The sequence below is a fragment of the Mesoplodon bidens genome (genome assembly GCF_964165515.1).
Source record: "Mesoplodon bidens genome assembly, chromosome: 11".
Taxonomy (NCBI): domain Eukaryota; kingdom Metazoa; phylum Chordata; class Mammalia; order Artiodactyla; family Ziphiidae; genus Mesoplodon; species Mesoplodon bidens.
The window spans coordinates 74,504,877-74,527,517 of NC_138167.1; the positions used below are offsets into that span (position 1 = coordinate 74,504,877).

Here is a 22,641-nt window from a genome sequence, read left to right on the forward strand (position 1 = left end):
TTTAGGAGGCAGACAGGATGACAACTGTATATTTTAATAATAAAGATATTATTAGGCACATAAACATACCACACACTAGGCAAGGCACCGCCTGTGTGTAATCTCATTTAGCTTTCACAATAAAGGAGAGGTATTATTATATAAGAGAGGTTATGTAACTCGCCTGTGGTCACACAGCTGATGAGTGGCAGGAACAGAATTTGAACTCAGGTCTTTGACTCCAAAACCTCCACTCTCACTCTGAACCCCTGTGCTGTACTCTTTTGACATACTGGTCTCTAGAAATGGCAGCAGAGGCTAAGGAAGTGGGAGTCTTCAAAGGTTGTTCTTGTCACCATAGAACACCCACACTTACCAGCCTAACAGCTTTGTAGTGTGTTATGGATGGGAGCCAGCTCCTTTTTGTATCCCAGAGTAACTTCCCTTGTTTAATTAGTTTTTATCCATAATGGTTTCAATCAGTGCATTTTAACAGCTCTCAAAAACAGTCAAATTGAGGTTTCTATGACAGGGACAGAGAAATATGTGTGTAGCTTAAGGCATTCGGGAGTAGAGAGCCCCTGAGTGGTTTCTGGAAGCAACTTCAAAGACCTGAGTTTTTGCATTTGATTTGCATGTGGGATCTACAGCCTTCCCCCATTCTGGCATCGAAGGCTTTCAGATCAGTATGGAAGGTTATTCTGGGCCAGGCTTATTCACTAGGTATGAGGTTAAGTGTGTGACCTTAGATGCATCAGATCTGAGTTCCAGTCTTGGCCACTTGCTCTGTGACCTTGGGCAAGTCACGTGATTGCCTGAGTTTCCTTGTTGGTTAAACAGAGGCCATGATACTACCCACCTCATAGGTTGTTATTAGAACTAATACCTGTGAAGTATAAGATCAGTCCCTGGCACGAAGTGCTCACTGTTAACATAACCACCTTCTAAGCCTTCGAATAATAGTAGTTATAGTAGCAGTGTACCCTGGGTCTGCTACTTGGGTTAAATAGAAGCTTGGTCCACTGATCTTGACCTTCCTGAAGGAGCAGTCTGTACATACCTCACTTCCTCACTGCGTAGTTGATATTTGCTCCTCAGGCACCTCAGTCTGGGCTCCGTCCCCCGCTGGCAGCACAGGCTGCTTAATGCCTGGTTCATAGCCTCTCTCCACCCTCCATCCTAGGCAGCACCCGATGCTATTAACAATGCCCCCCTCAAAACTGTCCTTCTTTGGTTCCTGTGACAGTGTCTGTCCCGAGTCTCTACCCACTATTCTTGATTGTTCTCCTTTCCTGGCGCCCTTATGCTGCCCCTTAAGTCTTGGTGTTCTCCAGAATTCCACAGGAGTCCTTCTCTGGTTAGTCTCTACTCGTTTCCTGGGCAAGGTCACTTCTTCAGCAAAGCCTGGCCATTTCAGAATCTATTTCTAGCCCTCGTCTCTAGGTTCTTATTCCAAACGACTTTTGCCTGTTGTCACTGAGGAGAGGGAGTTTCCAGCTCAACCTGGGCTATTGCAGCACCGTCCTAAGCAGTCTTCCTGTTGTCAGGGGCTTGTTTTCCCCTTCAGTCCATCCTTTACTCTCGAGCTACCACATGCAAACCTCCCCTTCCCTCCCTGTCTTCACCTGCTTCTGTGGCTCCCTGTAACCACAAGGCAGAGGTAAAAACTCCTCATCAAGGCCTGCAAAGCTCTTCATGAGCTGAGTTTCACCCTACTCCTCTAGCTTCGTCTTTGGCTGTTCCAGAATGTGCCAGGCCCTCTGCACATCTCGAGACGTTGCTGTGCCCTTCCTGCTTCCAGGACTCCACGTGGACCCCGTGCCCTAGCAAATGGCCTTCCCGGCAAATGGCTTTTAAGACTGACCTCAGGTCCGAGGTGTCTGACACCTTTTCTTTCTTCCTCTTCTCCCTTCGGACCAAAGCACCCTTCACCCTTGTGCCCAGGTGCCCTGCACTCTTGTTGGTCAGAGCACCGAGGGACAGTGGGGGATTTTCTTTCCTCCCTGTGCACTGTGAGCTCTGAGAGCAGATTGTCTTTGTCTCCAATGGCCAGCACCTTCCACGGCCCTGCTCAGTGTTTGATAAATAGGTGTTAAATGAAAGACTGCATCCGGGCCACCTCCACCAGACTGTCGGCACACCCCCTCTGTGCGCTTTATTGTCCCTCCCAGATCTGTGTCCCCTTGTCAGCGCCTTAGCTTGGCGCACTGCCATCATGGGTCATCCAGTCTAGGGTCCGTTCGTCTTGGACTCCCCCTCCCTCCTCAGTCACTCTAGCCTGTTGTTTTTGCCTCAGCGATACCAGGCAGATCTCTGCTACTTTCTGGCTCGGGCTCAGCCTGTTTTCTCTCTCCCTCGACTTCAGGTGGTCTCCTGACCCTCATGTCATCCTCTTCTTCCACCACAGCCATTCACGATTTTTCTTCTGCTCACATCTGACCTTGTCCTTCTCCTGCCAGAGTTCCTCGGGGCTTCCCTGCTGCCGGCAGAATAATGTCAAGAGTCCTCAGCAAGCGGCCCCACATGGCCTGCCCCAAACACAGCTCTCCAGCCTGTGTCCTTGCCACGTTCCTCGCCGCTCCCTCTGTGCGCCGCCCCCCCACCCCCCGCCGCCGGGGCTCCTGATCCAGTGCGACCCCCTGACCCCAGCTTTGGGGTAGCGCTGTGATGAATGAGACTCTCAGCCACTTGGCTTTCGGTAACATTTCTGGCCAATTGTTTGGCCTAGATCAAAGCAGTGCCTGCACTGTGACTTGGACTCTAGTGGATTTCCTCTGCCCCTGCTCCTGGCCTCTCCATTCCTGCCCAGAGGCCTTTGGGTTTCAGGTGACAGCTGCAGTTAGCGAGCCCTCTGTGCCACCATAAGGTAAACATTCCTTTGCCCAGAGCTCAGTTTTCCTTCCGGGTTTGTTAACCACTGGTCTTTCTGCCTCGGCGCCAGCCTTGGGAAGTTCTGATGAACATAGGATATTCTGTCGGTAAACCCTTCGTCAGGTTATCTCTTAAGGCTTCCTATGAGGTACCCAATAGCGTAGATAGTAACCAGAGAGCTTTTCCAGAGTGTTGGACTCTTACTCGCAGAACTCCATTTAGAATCTACATTTTAGGCCACCACTTCTGCTGGACTACAGCTAGAAAAGTATGGGATTTATGCTGATATCTGTAGCGCCTGTGAGGCCTGCTCACTGAGTACAGTACTATTAAATACAGTTTTGGACTTTGGATCAGAATAGTATGGTGTTAAGCACTTGGGCTTTGGATTTTGAGTCTGACAGATCTGAGCTGAATCGTTGCCTTGCCAGTTACTACTTGTGTAATTATAGAAAGATATTATCCTTTCTGAACCTTTTTCTCCTCATTTTTAAAATGAGGGTGAGAATATACCCTACCTCATAAGTGCCTTGTAAGAATTAAATGTAATAATATATAAAAAATGCTTAACAGCAATGTCGGGTCCCTAAAAAAGACTCAATATATGTTAGCAGCTATCTTCATTATTGTTACTGCTAATATTTACTCTTCACGCAAGTTCCAGTTTTGCAAGTCTTATTGAAGAGATAATTAGGCAGGCTTACCTCACAGGGTGTGTATTAATTAGGTAAAGCATTTCATAAAACCTTTGTGTACAGTAGATTAAGTGTGAGTAAGATTAAAGTTGGTCTAGTTTAAAAGACTTTTCATGTCACGTGCTCTGTATAGGAGAGGTTCATCTCTTTTCAGGGCAGTTGACAGGCCATTTTGTACGTGTATTGTTTGTACCCAGTGGAATCATGCTGGTAGAACAGAATCTTGCTGCCTGAAATCACACACATCTGAAGTACATAGCACTTTCAGAAAGTATTTGTAGGGGAGACCCGGCAGAGTCCACTGTACACAGGAATTTTGGAAGCAGTTGTCCTTGTTGTGTGCTGTGCCCCTTCTTCCTCAGCCTCAGTGGAGCTGTGCGCATGGCACATGAGTGCCCCCCATTGGCCTGGGCACAGTCGGATGCCAGCAGCTCCCTGGCAGGTGTGTCCACTACACGTGGGGTGCTTGCCAGCACCTCCTAAAGGAGAGAAGTATTCAAGTAGCCTGTGGCGCTTGCTTGTTATGAAAGCACGGAGGGTGGTTATCATATCTGTTGGACTGGCCTCTTATTTTTGTAAATAAAGTTTTATTGGAATGAAGCCATACTCATTTGTTCATGAATTATTTATGGCTGCTCTTGTGTTGTGACAGAGACTGTATGTCCCATAAGCCAAAAATAATTGCTATCTAGCCTTTTACAGGAGAATTTTGTCAACTCTAGCCTAAGGCAATGGCCTTCTCAGGTCTTTTCTCTTAGCAGGACTTGGGATCTTAGAGAGTAGTGTTGAAGAGTGTGGATTTTAGACAGACATGAATTCACATCCCAGCCCTGCTACTAACTAGCTGTGTGACCTTGGGCAGGTGGCCTAACATCTCTGGGCCTCCATTTCTTCTGTAAAATTGAGTTACTAATTAGAACATGCCTGACAGGGTTGTCAGAATTAAATGACATAATGCCTGGATTGCAGTTAGTTGGTATCTGGCATGAATTAAGTGCTGTGTAAATGTTAGCTGCTGTTGTTAGGATGATTCTGTGGGTCTGCAAATCATAATCTACATGGGGCTGCCTGGGGAGGCAGATGCCAAGGTAACTTGAACAAATCCATCTTAAACGCACTGCTGCTAACTCAGAGAAGAGGAGATGGGGATTTTCTGATACAGCAGGGTAGCAGCTCAGTGAATGGGCTAAGACCCTTGTTCCCATGCGCCCTGATCTTCAAAACAGCACTGCTAAAGGTGGTCAAGTGGCTGTTTCCTGGCTGACTGCTTTATGCCTGTCCACCCTGTATTTTATTTCCCACCATCTGTGATGTTGCCTTACAGGGTTAGGAAGTATTTCTCCCCTCACATTGTGATTCCAGGTATTGTTTAAAAACTTGAAATTTATATGAATCTTCTAACCTTGTTTGTTCCTTCATTCATCAAACATTTGTGGAGTGCCTGCTCTGTGCTAGGTAATGGTTGCATGCTCCTGTCTAGATCCAGGACATAGTACTTCTGGATTTGTTTGTTTGCCCTCCTCTTGGCTTTGTGACTGCCAGCTCTGGTTAGTTTTCAAAGTGGTGGCACCCCAGTAGGATGCCAAAGCCAGGAATTATCATTATGTTTGCCTGACTTTATTCTGGGGAAGAAGAGAGTGCGCCACATTCCAGGGTCTACTGATGGCTGTTTCTTGGGGCAGATGAAGGAAGTCAGGGAACAGGTTGACCAGTTATCTGCAAAGAAGGCCCAAAAAACATAGGATTAGGCTCTGATGGGTCTTGCAAAGGAGGCCCATGAAAAATAAAACAAGCTCCTGCAGAGTTCAGGCCTTACCCCTAAGGAACAGCAAACCCAGGGGAATTAGGAAGTGGAGGCCAAGGCTGGCCAGTGCCCGCCCCTTATCTGCTCCAGGTGAGACCCAGTAGCTCCCTCCCTCTCTTAGGAATACACCCTGAACCTAAAAAGAATCCTTAACTGAGCTTTAGAAACGTAAGACACGTTTTCTAGGCTGGATGTGTTGATGATGGGAGGATAGTGGTAGACAGCTGCTGTGTAGCCGGAGATCAGAGGGATAAATATGAGAAGAAGAAGAAAGTGGACAGTATTGGCCAGTGAAAAACAGCACAGAAAGGGCCTTCCCAGGCATTGTAGCTGTGCTTCTGTGTTACCATCCATCATTACTGACCTAGTGCTATAAGTTTGGTAGAATCTGACTGTGTCATAATGTTGCTTAAATTCCCACTGCACTTAAAGTCTGCAACTGGGCCATGGAGCCCCGCATGCCCTTGCTCTGCCTGTGTTGCCAGGCTTGTCTCATTTCCACGCCTTGCACCCCATGCTCCAGCTATGCCCTGCTTTATAGCTCTTCAGACAGGCAGGGTGCTTTTACTACATGCTTGTCCCTCCTTCTGGAAAGCTCATCCCCATGGCTAGCTCCTGGTCTTTCTCCAGGGGTCTGCTTAAAACATCTCTTCCATGGTCTTCTTGAGGACCATATGCAGATGGTCCAGTCAGAGCCTCCTACTGCACGCAGTATTTCCTTTGTGGTTCTCGTCATGCTTGTAACTATTTTTTAGTGTCTGCTTCCCCAGTAAACCCCATGAGGGCAGGGACCACGTCTTTGCTGGAGGTTTAGCACATGTTAGTTGTTCACTACATTTGTTTACTGACTGAATGACCAGAAGGAGCATCAGTTTATAAATGATGGGGAGGAAAAAGCAAGCTTTAACCTTTTCATTTGTTTTGGTCTTGTTTTCCAAATAATTTCTGAACAAAATATTTTATTATTTTACAGATACATACATATTATGTTTAAGTGATTCTCTGAGGTGGCATTTTTCAGTGACTGCGTATGCACTGGACAAATCTTACTTGCTTTTCTCTTCTCCCTACAGAATGAAATGTGCCTGGCTACTCAACAGCTTTCTAAGCAACTGCTGGCATATGAAAAACAGGTAACTTGATATATATGTGGCATATAATGCTGTGCTTAGGACTCAAGCGGAGTTCTTATAAAGGAATTCTCTAGAGGCAACCTTCAGAGACCTTCCTTCCTTTCTTTTTTTCCATAGGCAATTTCCATTTTTTCTTTCATCTTGCCTTTTCCTATCCACTGATAAATTCTGATGATTATCCCAAAGTCTTTATGATGTATTCTTATTAGCCTACAGAAGTAATCAGCTGCTCTGAGGGTTCATATTTTCCGAGGGACTACAAGTGAATCAACACTAAGAATTCCAGGAAATAAACTGAAAGATACCATTATATCTAAACAGAAGGGTGATGACCGACAAAGGAATAGCCTGGGGAGGGCGGTTGACTGTGTGGCTGGAGCAGAACAAGGGGAGAGCTCTAGTTCTCTGCAGTCAGATGCTCTGACATGATGTGCTCTTGGGGGAAAAGAGGAAGTCGAGGTGGAGGGCAGGGTATTGTGGGGTAATGCTATAGTGCTGAATTCCCTAGCATTCCGTTAACACCTGCCACTCTTCTTCTTTGGTCATAGAATTTTGCTCTTGGCAAAGGCGATGAAGAAGTAATTTCTACACTCCACTATTTTTCCAAAGTGGTGGATGAGGTAAGATAGCCACATGGCAAAATTTTATTTGATTCTTTTTTGAACTTTCTTTCATCTTTACTCTGGCCCACTTTTTATTTTTAGATATCTACTTAAATATCTGAGAAGGTATCTCAACCTTATCTTCCAAGGTTCATTTCATAAAAGAGGTTGTATGCTGTTCCATTTGTTTCTGGTTTGAGGGGAAAGGCTTTGGTATATATGAACAATAGACTGAAAGAAAGACTTCTAAGAATTCAGTTTCCTAAGGAGGGAGAATTAGTTTCTCAGGGCTGCTGTAATAAAATTACAAGTAGGTGGCCTAAAACAATAGAAGTTTATTCTCTCACAGCTCTGGAGGCCTGAAGTATGAAATCAAGTTGTTGGTAGTACCACGTTCCCTCCAAAGTATCTAGGGGAGTATCCTTCTTTGCTTCTTCCAACATCTGGTGACTCTGGGTGTTCCTTGGCTTGTGGCAGCATAACTCTAATCTCTGCCCCTGACTTCACATGGCCTTCTCTCCCCACGCCACCCTCGTGTTTTTTCTCTTCTGTCTGTGTCTTTTCTTCTTATAAGAACTCTTGTCAGTGGATTTAGGGCCCACCAGGATAACCCAGGATGGTCTTATTTTGAGACCCTTTATTGAATCTGCAAAGACCCTTTTCCCAAATATTCACATGGTGTTTTGTATAAACATATCTTTGGGGGGAGTGTGATTCAACCCACTACAGAGAAATTTCTTACAACTGTTTTTGTAGCTATATTGTCTAATACATTCGGAATATTTGTGAAAAGCAGGTATTGTTATACAAAAAGTACATAAATCCTAATTGTAAAAAACATGAGCTCAGGGCTTCCCTGGTGGCGCAGTGGTTGAGAGTCCGCCTGCCGATGCAGGGGACACGGGTTCGTGCCCCGGTCTGGGAAGATCCCACATGCCGCGGAGCGGTTGGGCCCGTGAGCCATGGCCGTTGGGCCTGCGCGTCTGGAGCCTGTGCTCCGCAACGGGAGAGGCCACAACAGTGAGAGGCCCGCATACAGAAAAAAAAAAAAAAAAAAAAAAAAAAAAAAAAAAAAAAAAAACATGAGCTCAGATGCTACTGGTGTTGGGCAGAACCCTCTGCCAGATTAGGTAGGTAGGACCTGTTTCATCTTCCAAGGAGTGTGTAGTACCTACAGTAGAATATCATCATAGAGAATAAGCAAAAAAGGCAATGTACAGATGCCATTTCACTGTGCAGTCATTGATATGAACGTAACGCTATCTTCAGTTCATAAAATGAGAAACTAACGTTCATATGAAATTGTACCAATTGCCTGTTCATTCATTCAACAGATCAGTTCATTGAGGCATTATTCATTCAACAAACATTTACTGACCACCTGCTATTTAGCAGATGCAATTCTAGGCACTGGGGATATAGATGCAAACTGTCCACTTCCTTGTGAACTTTGTCCTCTATCCCACTGCTGTGGCTCTTTGAAGTGTGTGATAATATGGATGCATATCTATTCCAGAAGAGGAGGAGGATGAATGGAAAATGGAATTAGAGAGGAGTAGAAAGTAAATTTTTTTGTAGGTGGGGAGAAGAATTTTTCTTAATTAACAGTGAATGAATAACCCAGGGGGAGAAACAGTAGTCTACACCCACTGAATTTATGTGTTTTCTTGACTAGAGGAGATTTGCTCAGGAAATGTGATTATTGTCAAAACCCTAAACCAGGATTTCTACTTTAAGATATTTACTCAGAGCTGTATTTTCATGGGTGGGAATGATGATTCTTTTTTTTGAATTAATTTTTTATTGAAATATAGTTGATTTACAATGTTAGTTTCTGGTGTACAGCAAAGTGATTCAGATATATGTATCTTTTTTTCATATTCTTTTCTGTTATAGTTTAGTACACGATATTGAATATAGTTCCCTGTGCTATACAGTAGGACCATGTTGTTTATCTACTTTATATATAGTAGGCTGTATCTGCTAATCCAAAACTCCTAATTTATTCTTCCCCTCTTCCCCTTTGGAAACTATAAGTTTGCTTTCTATGTCTGTGAGTCTGTTTCTGTTTTGTTAATAAGTTCATTTGTATCATGTTTTAGATTCCATGTATAAGTAATATCATATGATATTTGTTTTTCTCTCTCTGACTTAACTTCACTTATGGTAATCTCCAGGTCCATCCATGTTGCTGCAGATGGCATTATTTCATTCTTTTTTATGGCTGAGTAGTAGTCCATTGTGTGTGTGTGTGTGTATACATACATACCACATCTTTATCCATTCATCTGTCAGTGGACACTTAGGTTGCTTCCGTGTCTTGGCCACGTAAATAGTGCTGCTGTGAACACTGGGGTGCATGTATCTTTTTGAATTAGAGTTTTCTGTGGATATATGCTCAGGATTGGGATTGCTAGGTCATATGGTAACTCTATTTTTAAGTTTTTTAAGGAACCTCCATATTGATTTCCATAGTGGCTGCACCAATTTACGTTCCCACCAATAGTGTAAGAGGGTTCCCTTTTCTCCACACCCTCTCCAGCATTTAGTATTTGTAGACTTTTTAATGATGGCCATTCTGACCGGTGTGAGGTGATACCTCATTGTAGTTTTGATTTGCATTTCTCTAACAATTAGCCATGTCGAGCATCTTTTCACTTGCCTATTAGCTAATGACAGTTCCTTTAGTGGGGAGTGAATCATTCCAAAAGGATGGAAGCCTAGAATTGTGATTTAAAGGCAGTGTCATGGCCTCCTGGAAGCTTAACACTGTGAGTTTTTAAACAAGCCTCTTGATGTCAAGACCTAAGCCAGTGAAAGCAGTTAACTCGGGTGGGAAGAGCAGAGTAGCTTTTGAGGTGGTTTTCTCAAAAGGTGGGCCTGCATCAGGTTGAAAATTTTTCAAGAGAAGTAATTTGACTCAGAAATTGAAAAATCCAACTAAAAGTAGAGATTTGTATTGCTTATATTTAATAGAATGCATTGGATTCAGGTATTCGATGTCCTAGGCATACAGAGATTTTTTGTCCTTGGTGATTGTACCAAAAGCAAGGTTTCTAGATTACTTCCTTTTAGTGCATCTGAGACAGGAAATCTTTGACGTTATGGATTTTATTGCCCAGTATGTGTCAGGCCCTCTGCCCTGAGTGTTTCCTATTCATGTTTTGTTTTATCGTCAAAAGAGCCATGCAAGGAAGATGCTGTTATACCCATTTTCCGTGTGACGATACTGAAGTGCCAAGAGGTGGTCTGTGCTCTTCGCACTCTCCTCAGCAAAGGTGCTGTGTTTGGAAGTGATTATCCCTTACCTCTCAAAGCCCCAAGGCAAAAAGTTGGTGACACAGACCACTTGATCCTTAAGAAGCAGTAGTAGAGTAGCTAGGAAATTTGCCATTCTTGAAGTGCATAACCACTGGAAAGAAAACCATTTAACCTCTCTGAGTTTTGTTTTTTTTCATCTGTAAATGGCAGTAGCAGGACAGCCCACATAATTAGGCTGTTATAAAGGTTAAATGAAATAATTATATCAGAGCATTCGGCGCAGAGCCAATTTATCTAATTAACTGTTAGTAAAAAAAAAAAAGTACATTTCTTATTGAAGTTATTCAGGAAAAGTAGTTAACACATTATATCCTAATGCATTTTTTGGCATGGCTGTCTTCATGTGTTCCCCACAGAAAAAGCTGCCATTCTTTGGCTTGATTGAAAGATAGGGAGAACATTGACTTCTTGGCCTGTCACTCCCTGGCCTGACAGATGGTTGACCTGAAACCAGTCTTTAAGCTTGTCAGAGCAGCCTCTGCAAGCACAACCCTGAAGGACCAGATCTGTTGGGGGGAGATCCGTGTGCAGAAGGGGATTCGGACATGTGACTGCTATCACTGCTGAAAGAAAACTTTGCCAAATGTTTACTCCACAAGATGACTGCTGGGTGATTTCCCCTTATACACCCAGCAGGAATCCCAGAGCATCCTCATAATATCTGGAAGTCTGGGCCTTCCACTGTGTTCATTACTGACTACCACATGTTTAAAGTTTTGGCAGCTTTGCGAGCGTGAAAGACAAACTCTATATCCCAGACAGTGTGTTGGAAAGAGCATGGATTTTGGATCCCAGTAGCCCAGGATTAAAATCCCAGCTGTGTCACTTAGTTGCTGCCTGGATTTGGAGATTTATTTGCCCTCCTGTAAAAATGAGGATAATAACACCCATCTAACAGAGTAGGTGGGAACTAAGTGGTATAAAGCAGGTAAAGGTGGCACACAGAAAGAGCTCAAAACTGGTAGTGCTGATGGTGATAATTTTTATTTCTCCTAGACGATTTACAAAGACAGGATTTAGTTAAGGCCTTGAGGTAGAAGGGGAGAACGAATCAAGGACTGTTAAAATGATCCAGTGAGGAGGAGCACGTTTGAATACAGCTTTCTTGTGCTTAGGAAGGTCTGAAATCTGGCTGAGTTATTTCTGCGGGGAACATTCTTTCTCCAGAGCAATTCCCAGGGCCCCAGTGTCTGTAGTTGCAGGGTTAGTAGGTTCCCAGCAGGCCTGTCTTTCAGGGGTGACTTCAGCCCCCTCTGAGAGTGAGAGAGCACACAGAGGCCCGGCAAAGTGCCGACCCCTGCTGCCAGCACACCAAAGCTTTCTCCCTCTCCGGGCGGGTGTGGCTCGCATCAAGAACGCGGAGCCACAGTTCGCACAGTTAACAAACAATAACTGTGGGCTCGGAGGCTCTTTAGCAAACTCAACCGATGCCGCGGTCAGTTAGAAACTTGCGTTTCGTTTTTAATACCTCTCAGCTTATGTCATTTACTGCTTTATGAAGGGTATTTATTTGCTAAGGAAGTTTAACTGAGCTCCTTAACCACATGGATGTGTTCAGTGTGATCCCTCAGTGAAATAAGACAGTGTCAGTAATAGTGGGTATAATTTTCTTCAGTAGATTTTTCTTTCTTTCAGCTTAATGTTCTCCATACAGAGCTGGCTAAACAGTTGGCAGACACAATGGTTCTACCTATTATACAGTTTCGAGAAAAGGATCTTACAGGTAAAGTAACTGAGTTCAGTGCCATATACTTTAAGAATATTCATTTAATAGTAATTTTTACTGCAGTTATTTCTTTAAGTGTGTGGATCATTGAGAAATGCCCTCTTTTTCAGCTTTTATTAAATCTTCGCTATGTTCTTGGCTCACCTAAAGGAAGTCACAGGCCAATAAGAAAACAGACTTGGAAGCAGACAACTGTAATATTATGTGATGAGGGCAGCAGGACAGAGATGTACAAGGAACAGAAATGGCACACAGAAGGGCGTGATTACCCTTTGAGGGTGAGGTGCCAGGGAAGGCTTCCCAGAGAAGAAGAAGATCTCTGAGCTGGGTTTTGATAAATAAATGTTTACCAAGTAGACAAAGACGGCAAGGCTTATATTACAGGTTCGGGGACATGTGTAAAGGCATGCTGTTCTTGGGGAGCCATGAACACTTTGGAATGTAAAGTGGGAGGCTTGGAGAGGAAAGGACAGAGTGGGGACCATGCTTTATCTGTGCTAGACTCTGGGGGTACAGCTGTGAACCAGGTAGATAGGGTCCCTGTTCTGATGGAGCTCCATTTTAGTGAGTGGGAGTATCTGTGACTAGTTCAGAGAGCCTAGTTGATCTTCTGGATTAATTTTGGCTCTTCAACTAAAATAAAGCTTTAGAATAATTTTATATCACTTGAAATCAAGGTAGTCAAAAACTAAATATAAAAAATAAATAATCTTGAAAAAACTTAGTTGATATTACAAAAGGGAATGCAGATTTTCTAGTCCTTTTGTCCTTTCTTATTTCATTGAAAATATTCATTGCCTAGAGAATAAAGAATTGTATTTTCTAGAACACCGATTATAAAACATTGCAGACCAAAAAAGTCTAAACCTGAGTGCTGAAAGATCTGTTGTTCAGTATAGTACTTCCTGTTTAAAAACAGGAAGTTTAAAACTTTCTTTTTAGGCAGAAAAGATGCAGTAAATGGAAGGCCAAATCTTAAATATGAAGCTTTTTTTCCCCTCACTTTGAGATCCCCTGTGATCATGTCACCTGAAGCCTATGGGGGAAACAGTAGAACTGGCATAAACTGTACCCAAGGGCAGAGGGACAGCACTAACACTTGATAAATAAAACTTACTAAATAATATGTCAGCTTGTATAAAGAGAAACCTTGACTGAGCAGGGTTTTTAGTGTTCTTTAGTGTTGCTCATCTGTAATCGCATGTAAAACCCAAACTTAAATGCGGTCATGTGCTGATTATCCAGTAGTAACTGAAAGCCTCATTGAGTGCATTTTTAAAAAAGATTTTCTCTAAATGAAAACATTAGAAATGTGCGGGGATATCATTTAAAAACCAAACTCCAAGTCTTTTAGAAACAAAATAATTACCCCCTAAGACTTGTGTTGTCAGATGGATGTCTTTCAGGTTTGTTTATAGGAACCTAGGATTGAGAATGCCCAGTAGTGTTGGTGATGTGGCCTTTGTTAGTCCAAAAGGGCTCAACTTGTGGATTAGTAGTATTTACCCAAGATAATGATTTTTTTTTTAAGAAAATAAAACTGTCTAGTAGTACTAAAAGGAGAAGCTCTTAGTATCTATGAAAAAAGTTAATCAAGGTATACTTTTCTGCTGACACCAAGACAGAAATTTGAAGTGTTTGGCTTGGGTCATACCTGAGTCAAAATCAGAACCAAATTAGAATCTGGCATCCCCTCTGCTTAGTGGTGTTTTTTGTTTGTTTGTTTTGCTTTTGTTTTTTAACATCTTTATTGGAGTATAATTACTTTACAATGGTATGTTAGTTTCTGCTTTATAACAAAGTGAATCAGCTGTACATATACATATATCCCCATATCTCCTCCCTCTTGCATCTCCCTCCCTCCCGCCCTCCCTATCCCACCCCTCTAGGTGGTCACAAAGCACCGAGCTGATCTCCCTGTGTTATGCAGCTGCTTCCCACTAGCTATTTTACATTTGGTAGTGTATATATGTCCATGCCACTCTCTCACTTCGTCCCAGCTTACCCTTCCCCCTCCGTGTGTCCTCAAGTCCATTCTCTATGTCTGCATCTTTATTCTTGTCCTGACCCTAGGTTCACCAGAACCTTTTTTTTTTTTTTAGATTCCATATATATGTGTTAGCATACGGTATTTGTTTTTCTCTTTGTGACTTAACTTCACTCTGTATGACAGACTCTAGGTCCATCCACCTCACTACAAATAACTCAATTTTATTTCTTTTTATGGCTGAGTAATATTCCATTGTATTTATGTGCCACATCTTCTTTATCCATTCATCTGTCGATGGACACTTAGGTTGCTTCCATGTGCTGGCTATTGTAAATAGAGCTGCAGTGAACATTGTGGTACATGACTCTTTTTGAATTATGGTTTTCTCAGGGTATATGCCCAGTAGTGGGAGTGGTGTTTTATTTTACATTTTGTTGCCTTTTTCATTTACCCACCAATATAAGTACATAATCTGAATGAAGACAATACAAGAGTTATTTAGGAAGCTATTTAAAATTGATGAGGAACAAACTCTAAAACTGCTCCAACAGGAAGTAGAAGATGAGAAAGAAATGAAAAATTAAAGAATAGAAAGGCAGAAAGCAGCCCCATATCAGAAAGAGTAAGAAAAATGTGAAGAGAAATTTAAAAGCTGGAGGCAGTTTTGAGACAAATCGAAAAACAGTGTAGAAGATGTGAAAATGCTTTGCTCTGTTTGACAAAGTAAAAATGGGTTGTTTTAGAATCGTAGAAAGTGTCACTTCCTTTTAAATATCTCTGTGTTTTTAAATTTTTAACCTTGGACAGTCATTGCTCTCACTAACTTTTTGTTTTTTTGGTCTTAGACTTTGTTAAGCCATCTTTGTGCATGATGGGTGTGGCACCCACATGGGGTAATATTTATTGGTGTTGGCTTGTTGCAAGTACAGTATACTAGATTGCTTCAGATTTCTTTCATTAAAACAAGCATCCCCAGGCACCAGGACCCAAGGGTGCTGGTGGAGCTACCCCCTTCCACGCACATAGCTTTATTTTCTTGGGAAAGCACAGAGCTCTGGGTTAGCATATTTTATTTTTCTTTGCTTTAAGATGTTTCTTTTCTCTTGTTCAGAAGTAAGCACTTTAAAGGATCTTTTTGGACTCGCCAGCAATGGTAAGCATCTTCTCTGTTCTTGGTATGTGAGTTTAGTATGTCTGTGGGAAGAGATGCTGAATGAATGTTCTTGCCTTTCAGCCCATCTAGGTGCTAAAATATCTCTTTATTTTTAGAGCATGACCTCTCAATGGCAAAATATAGCAGGCTTCCTAAAAAAAAGGAGAATGAAAAGGTATGAATACCTGCTTTCCATTTTTCACTTCATTTACTTAAGCTCCTTTTATGTTTCCCTATTGTGAATTTGTGGCATTGAGGGTGTCCTGATGAATTCTTTTTTTCTCCTGTACATGGATTAAAAAAATATATATATATATATATATATATATATATATATATATATATATATTTATTTATTTATTTTTGGCTGCGTTGGGTCTTCATTGCTGCACACGGGCTTTCTCTAGTTGCAGCGAGCAGGGGCTACTCTTGGTTGTGGTGCATGGGCTTCTCATTGTGGTGGCTTCTCTTTTTGTGGAGTACGGGCTCTAGGCGTGCAGGCTTCCGTAATTGCAGCACGCAGGCTCAGTAGTTGTGGCTTGCGGTCTCTGGGGCACAGGCTCAGTAGTTGTGGCACACGGGCTTAGTTGCTCCGCAGCATGTGGGATCTTCCCGGACCAGGGATCGAATCTGTGTCCTCTGCATTGGCAGGCAGTTCTTAACCGCTGTGCCACCAGGGAAGTCCCTGGATTTTTAAAAGATTTATTCCAAATCTCATAAGTAGACTTCTTCTCTGTTCTAGCTTTTTTCAAACTGGTTTATTAAATGTCAACTTGGAACCATTGTAAAATGATAATCACATAACGATTCTAACTTAAGCTTGATAGCTCATATGGTTATCTGACACACATATTCTTGGGCACTTGAACTCCTTGCCCTGATTTTTTAACTCATGCTCTCTAGCTTTTTAGCTGCTATAGATAATATCGAATATTTTCAGGCATATAGCTTTTACTTCTGTTCCATGATTTCCTGGGAGTACAGTCTTATGAGTGAACCAAAATATTTATGGCTTTGAATGCATGCTGCCATATTGTTTTCCTAAAGGATTGTAGCTCTTTGTAGTGCTACCAGCAGAAAGTATTGTCTTCACCCCAGTGCAGCCTCACAAACGCTGAGATGCCATTAATTTGGTATTTTTAATTTGGATTTTTAAAAAACTTGAGGTGGAATCTCATCTGTTTTTTATTTGTCACAAAAATTGTTCTAATGAATAAACAAACATGTTTTGAAGTTGCATGCTCTTACAGAATTGCCACTTGCTTTGGACAGCTTGATGTTTGTTTTCCTTTCCCCTTTTAACCAGGTGAAGACTGAAATTGTAAAGGAGGTGGCAGCTGCCCGGCGGAAACAGCACCTTTCATCCCTTCAGTACTACTGTGCTCTCAACGCGCTGCAGTACAGAAAGCGAGTGGCCATGATGGAGCCCATGCTAGGCTTTGCCCACGGACAGGTAGGGTGATCCCTTTCCCTGAGGCGTCAGACCTAAGGCAGCTGTGGAGAACAGCATGGCATTCTGCTGACATAGCCCTTAGGAGATACTGAAGCATCATCAGAGAAAGAAACACAGGTGCACAGCCTCCCTGGAAATTTCTGAGATCCAGCACTTGGAGAGCTTCCAGAGGGGCTGGGTCATCACTAGTTGGACTTACTAGGCTATATGTGCAGGAAATGATGGCTTTGATCCCAAGACTCCTATGGGGAGGAGCTGGCATGACCCTTTGTGTCAGATTCAAATGAAAGCCAGGCCTGGTCCAGTTTTCTGAGAAGCAGCTGGCTCCCAGGTTGGTGGAGCTAGGCCTACACCCCAGGACTCCGCACGATCCTTTGCTGCTCGGTGTGGTAAGGGTCACCCTCAGCTGCGCTCTTCTTTAAAGACACGTTGCTGAGGTTATTGCTGGCACCTTGGCATCTGGGGCGTGGGGAAATGTTGTCACTGCCTGATGAAGTCTCTGTAGAATACTTATCCGGCTTCTTCCTCCCATTTCGTGGGCTACTGAACGTTTGTTTGCAGGGAGGCTCCAGTTTTGGGGATGGGCCCTTGACCGTGCAGCACTAGCCCTCACCCTCCATCCCTGCCCTGCTTTAGCCCCACTTAGGTTGACTCCAAAACCTCACTTGGGCATGTGAGAAACACAGCTGGGAACCTTCTCTCAGTTGACAGTCTAGGAACAGAAAGGAATGTGAGGAAGCAAAATGTTGAGAAGAAAAAAAGCAACTTAAAAAAACCCACATGTGAGCATCTATTTTTTTAAAATACATTTAAAAAATACATATATTTCAAAAGAATACAATATCAGTTTCATTCAGGGAAAAGGAGAACAAGAGAGGATCTTTAAACATCTAAGCTCAGCTGTCTGTCTTCTTCATCTGGTTATTTTATTGTTGCGGGATAGGGACACTAAGGTCAGCTGGCTGTCTTTAGAGGTCGTATTGAACTAGAGCAGTAAAACCTTTCTGTGTCAGCTGAGTAAAGCTGGATGAAACCAAAAACTAGCCCTGTGCAGCTGTGGGCTGCAGTCCTCAGCAAAGCCTTGGGAGCTTCCCCCGCTTCCTCATCATGGGCACTGTGTCCACACGTGTATACTCGCTCCCTCTCTGTCACCCTCCCCTCTCCCCCTGCCCATGTCCTGGCTTTGGTAGAGAAGGCCAGTACTCCTGTGCTCTCTCTGATTAATACCTCCTCTCGCATCTGTCCTCCCTGATTGACATTTCTTGCCTTTGAAGCCGTAATTCCTGCTCAGTTAGAGACCCTGAGTCAGGGAGGGACCTGGACTCAGCATCTCAGAAAGATGAACTGCTCCAGGCCTGATGGATCAGTGCTTGGGGAGCTTGGTTGTTTAGAGGAGGGTCTTCACAAGTCCTAAAAGATGGGTTTGATACTGGCTGGTTTCACTCACTTCCATGGCCAAGGACTCCACCACTTCTCCCAGCCTGGACACAGTGGGGAGGACAAGACATTGGGTGCAGTAGCACCAGTGTAGCCCCCGTGCCTAGGAAGTCAGAACAGAGCACACCGTCATTGTTGGGTGGTGGCAGCGTCATTTTTGAGGACCGAGGATGGCACGTTTCATTTTTCATATGAACAGTGTGCAGATGTCAAGACCAGAAGAGCAGAGAAAAGTCTCACCCTGCAGACTTTTTAATCCTGATGACAACTATCGTTCCTTCCGAAAGACCAGGTTGTTGTCTGGCACCGTGAAGCTCTGGGATGACGCTAAAGCATGTGCCGTCCCACTGCCTCATCAGCCCTCTGGAACCAATGCCCACTGAGCATCTGCTTTGTCAGTTGATGGTCCTATGACCATAGTACTTCCTACTGTTCACAAAGGGCCACGAGCTTAGGTCTTTGGATGATGTTGCACTAAATGAGACTTCTCAGCACCACCCACCTTAGTGGAGGTGGTTTGACTCCATTCCTTCCTTCCGTGGCCCTCATGAAGGAGGTTTCCAATTAGACCATGATTCAGTCCTCAGGCCTGCATACAAACTGAGGTTTTGTTATCTGTGTACAGGTTCATGAGAACACAAAAATGAACTCTAGTGTCATATTTACAGGGTAAGTACTACATAATGTGGCTGTAGAAGCCAGTGTCGTATCCCTTCCTTCCATCCGTTCATTCATCAGGGTTTTTTTAGGGATTGCATGAGCCCCTGCCCTAGGCATTTACAGAGTAGTAGAGGAGCTAAGACAAGGACTTAGAGTATAAATTCCAAGGAGTTCAGGGAGGGGAAGGAGAGAAGACGCCACCTTGATGTTGTGCACTTAGAAATGTAGAATGCTTGTTTAACAGACCTTGATAGTCAACATTTCAGGGACTCAGGTTGGCATTTACAGTGTTGATCTCTGCATGGTTCAAAGATCATGGGGCCAGAACATCTCCCTGCAGGTATACCTTGCATTAGGATAATCATGATCATCGTGTTTCTGTACTGTGAAAACTAAGTACGTTGGTGTACATACTTCCCCAGGGTGTCTGGGGAGCCACGTGTAAGGAGTCAGATGGTGCTGATGACAGCTACTAGCCTTCTAGAGGTGAGAGGTCGATCTCCATGCCCACCACCCAGGGCCAGGGCTGCTTCCAGATCAGAACGCTGGCGAGCAGCAGGGGCCTTGTCCCCTGTGTCCAGCACCTGTGCAGCCCTGCTGTGTCCTTCTCATACACAGTCATTTTAAGTTGATGTCGGGGTTGGAAGAGCCTTTTAAGGATCTTCTGCCCCGTCTTCCCTCTGTTTACTGTCTAGAATTCACACAGGAAAAAGGCTGCTGATGAGAATATCAAAATAATTATTAGTAGTAATTACAGATGAGGTGGTACGTACCAAGCACTTATATTATCCCTGGTCTTTACTGCCTTGCAGCAAGTTAGGAGGCTTCACCCTCCTCCCTCTACAGACACACCAGGGGCTTTGGGAGTCAATCTCAGCCAGTGAGGTGGGGCTCAGCAGAGAGGCAGCAAGTGCTGCCAGCGAGGAGGGGCCAGCCAGTGTCTGCTGCCCCTGTGCTGTTAGTCTCACATGTCATGAGTTCATCGATCACCTTTCTTAGACAATTTTCAGAATATCATAATTATATCTTTCAGATTAACTTTTTTAAGAAGGGAGCAGAGATGTTTTCCCAAAGTATGGACAGCTTCTTATCCTCCGTTGCAGACATGGTTCAAAGGTAATGCTGCGCTCCGGTTTGCATCTCATGTGCCTTTTGCCTCTCCTGCTGAATCAGTCTCTCTGGGAGGTGGGGGGAGGGCCCCAGAGAGCCCCCTGCCCCCTCCACTCCACGAACGCTCAGAACAGCGCCCTCTTCTTAGCTGCTGCTCTTTGTGTGGTTGAAAAGTCATGCTTTCTGCAGTTCTTGACCCGTGTGGAGCCAGAGTCCTATCTCCTACATTAAAAGACTAAATAAAAGATTATAACGTCCACAGGAGTCCTTTCCCATTAAGTCCAAGTTCCTATTCTTAGGATCTCCTTTTGTTAAGATTCACGTTTCACATGCTATAAGCCTATGAGTCCAGTTTAGAAGAGATGCTTGCTTTTTTCTTTGAGAGCTAATGGGGTTAGCGGCCAGAAGTGCTGCAGCTTTTCAGGACACTTAACATCACATTCATTTATAATAGATAAATAAGGCCTTAAGCCTTTTTTTTTTAATTAATTTAACAAACTGCAGTTCAGCCTTGCAAATGTTTATTTTTAACAAACACAGTGTCATCTCTGCAGACTGTCCTGCCCGCGTTTAATTAAGGCTGGGGCTGCCCTGAGTCTCCTTGCTTCCCGTCATCAGCGTCTGCGGTAGTGAGCTCGCTAGAGGCGCCCAGGCACCGCCAGCACCAGGCTTACTTAGTTCACAGCGCAGACGTGTGGTTCCTTGAACACTCCTCATGATTCCTGGAGTATAGAAATAATGTCTCTCTGTATACACGTGTGTTGTTGATAGGTAAATATACAAAACAAGTATAAGTATAGGATTTTGTGTGGAAAAATGAAGAGAAAGTTGTTCATTTTCTTGAGGATGTTGCATTTCAAAATACCTTAAGGCCAAGCAGTAAATTTATTTAGACAGAAGTCTCCGTAAAATGCTGAAGATAAAGAATGAATCCCAAGGAAAACCAGTGCTGAGCGTCATACAGGCACGAGGGGAGAGTTGTGCTTTAGGAAAGCATATATTCCTTCCTGAAAGTCCCTGAGCTGTTTTCTTCCTGATCGTTGGATGCAGGTTAGATTTATAATTATGCTAGAAAGCAATTTGTGAAATCCGAGCTCAGTTTCCTGCCTTTTAATTTGATTGTCAGCCCCTGGAGGGTTAGGAGAAAATGAGAGAAGGGAGCCTATTAAATTGTCATTTAAAAACCCTCTCCCTTTTCTCTCACTGTCTTTCTCTTACCTTCCTTAACTCTCAGAATCCCATGGTTTTCTGTTTCTGAGAGAGCTACTTGTGCTTCACATTTTTTTCATGTACTAGATTTTTTTATTAACTGGTGGCAGGACATTCGTGCCCATTTCCGAGATGCTGCAGTGTGTATCTTTCCACACATCCTGCAGCCTGTGTCCTCTCTCCTTGTCAGTGTCTCTCTGAGCCGTTACTAGGCCACCAAAGTGCAGCACCAGCTGTTCCCACAGTTTTGTGACTGGGCGTTGAAAGCCCCGGCCACACAGCCTGCTCCCGAGGGCCGGGTCTAGTTCTGTGAGTCGTGCTTCTGCTACCTGACCAGGCACAGCTTGTTACAGGGGCAGCAGGCAGGGCTCCCAGTGGAACCTGGGAGCACAGGAACCTCCTGGTTCAAACGGCTGAAGCATTCAGCTAAGAATTCTAGTTTTCCTATCCCTTACGTTGTATCCTGGTGAGTAGATAAATACTGCTGCACCTCTGCCAGTAGGAGGGGTCTTGCTGCCACATTGCTGGGCATCAGCAGCCAGCCAGCCCGAGTGGCCAAGGAACCACGTCTAGTGGTGGCTCTGGGCTCCACAGTCCTTCCCTGGGAGGTGGATGCCTGGTCTCGCTGCATCAGGGTGTGAGAGGATTCAGAACCCAGCCTAAACCCAGATGGCTGGCATTTCACACCACCCCACAGTGCCAGGGGCTTTTCTTCCAGTCCCTACTTCACAGTGATACACTTCAGGCTTTTTTCTTGGCTCCTTCTCTCTCTCTCTCACTCACACACACACACACACACACACACACACACACACACACACTTTTTTTAAATTAAATGAAACGTGATTTAAAATAAAAATCTTTGAAGGGAACAATTGAAGGGAGTCACTTTTCTACCCTGCTCTTTGAGTTCTGGGGGCCTCAGATTAGCTCAGAGTTTTTAAGCCTCCCTGTATGGGTCGGGGAGCAGAGTGGGGACATGGTGTCACGTTGGTTCACATGAGGGCTTTTCTGGGGGAGACAATCCTTACCTTTCATCAGATCTTCAAAGAGGCTTCTCACAAAAGCTGAAGGACCTAAGCGATTATACTTTTGGCTCCCTCCATCCACTTCTGTACAGCTTAACTTCTTTTTTTCTCATTCCATTCTCTCAGCCTTGGCAATGACAACCCCGTTAAACTAATGAAGTTTGTTGGTGGAGCCCCAGATTGTTCCATTCAAATATCAAAATAGCCAAAATTAACTTGGACTGACCGCTTGCCTCAGGGTTGCATTAAACAAGACACAGGTGGTCTACACTGTGAACCTCTAAGAAGAGCATCTGGAGCACACAAGCCCAACCTCACTCACCTACAGAACGCTTTTGAAAGGAAATGCTGAGTAAGGAAATGCTCTGTAAAACACTAGACTCGCCAGCCCCTAGGCTTCCTCCTGATTTCAGCATTGGAATTCGGTCCTGTCTCCTCTACACAGTGGAGAAGTGGAACAACGCCTCTAG

At 44.0% G+C, this 22,641-nt stretch overlaps 1 protein-coding gene across 2 annotated transcripts in view; it reads left to right on the top strand.

Moving 5' to 3' along the window:
* The window catches only part of APPL2 (adaptor protein, phosphotyrosine interacting with PH domain and leucine zipper 2), a 52,454-nt gene that overhangs the window by 10,720 nt on the left and 19,093 nt on the right, over nt 1-22,641 (top strand). For both annotated transcript variants that reach the window (XM_081249073.1, XM_081249074.1), the window contains 7 exons: nt 6,423-6,482; nt 7,031-7,102; nt 12,041-12,128; nt 15,233-15,274; nt 15,391-15,449; nt 16,581-16,727; nt 19,858-19,940. In XM_081249073.1, the coding sequence (XP_081105199.1) occupies nt 6,423-6,482; nt 7,031-7,102; nt 12,041-12,128; nt 15,233-15,274; nt 15,391-15,449; nt 16,581-16,727; nt 19,858-19,940 (551 nt within the window). The remainder of the gene's footprint in view (nt 1-6,422; nt 6,483-7,030; nt 7,103-12,040; nt 12,129-15,232; nt 15,275-15,390; nt 15,450-16,580; nt 16,728-19,857; nt 19,941-22,641) is intronic.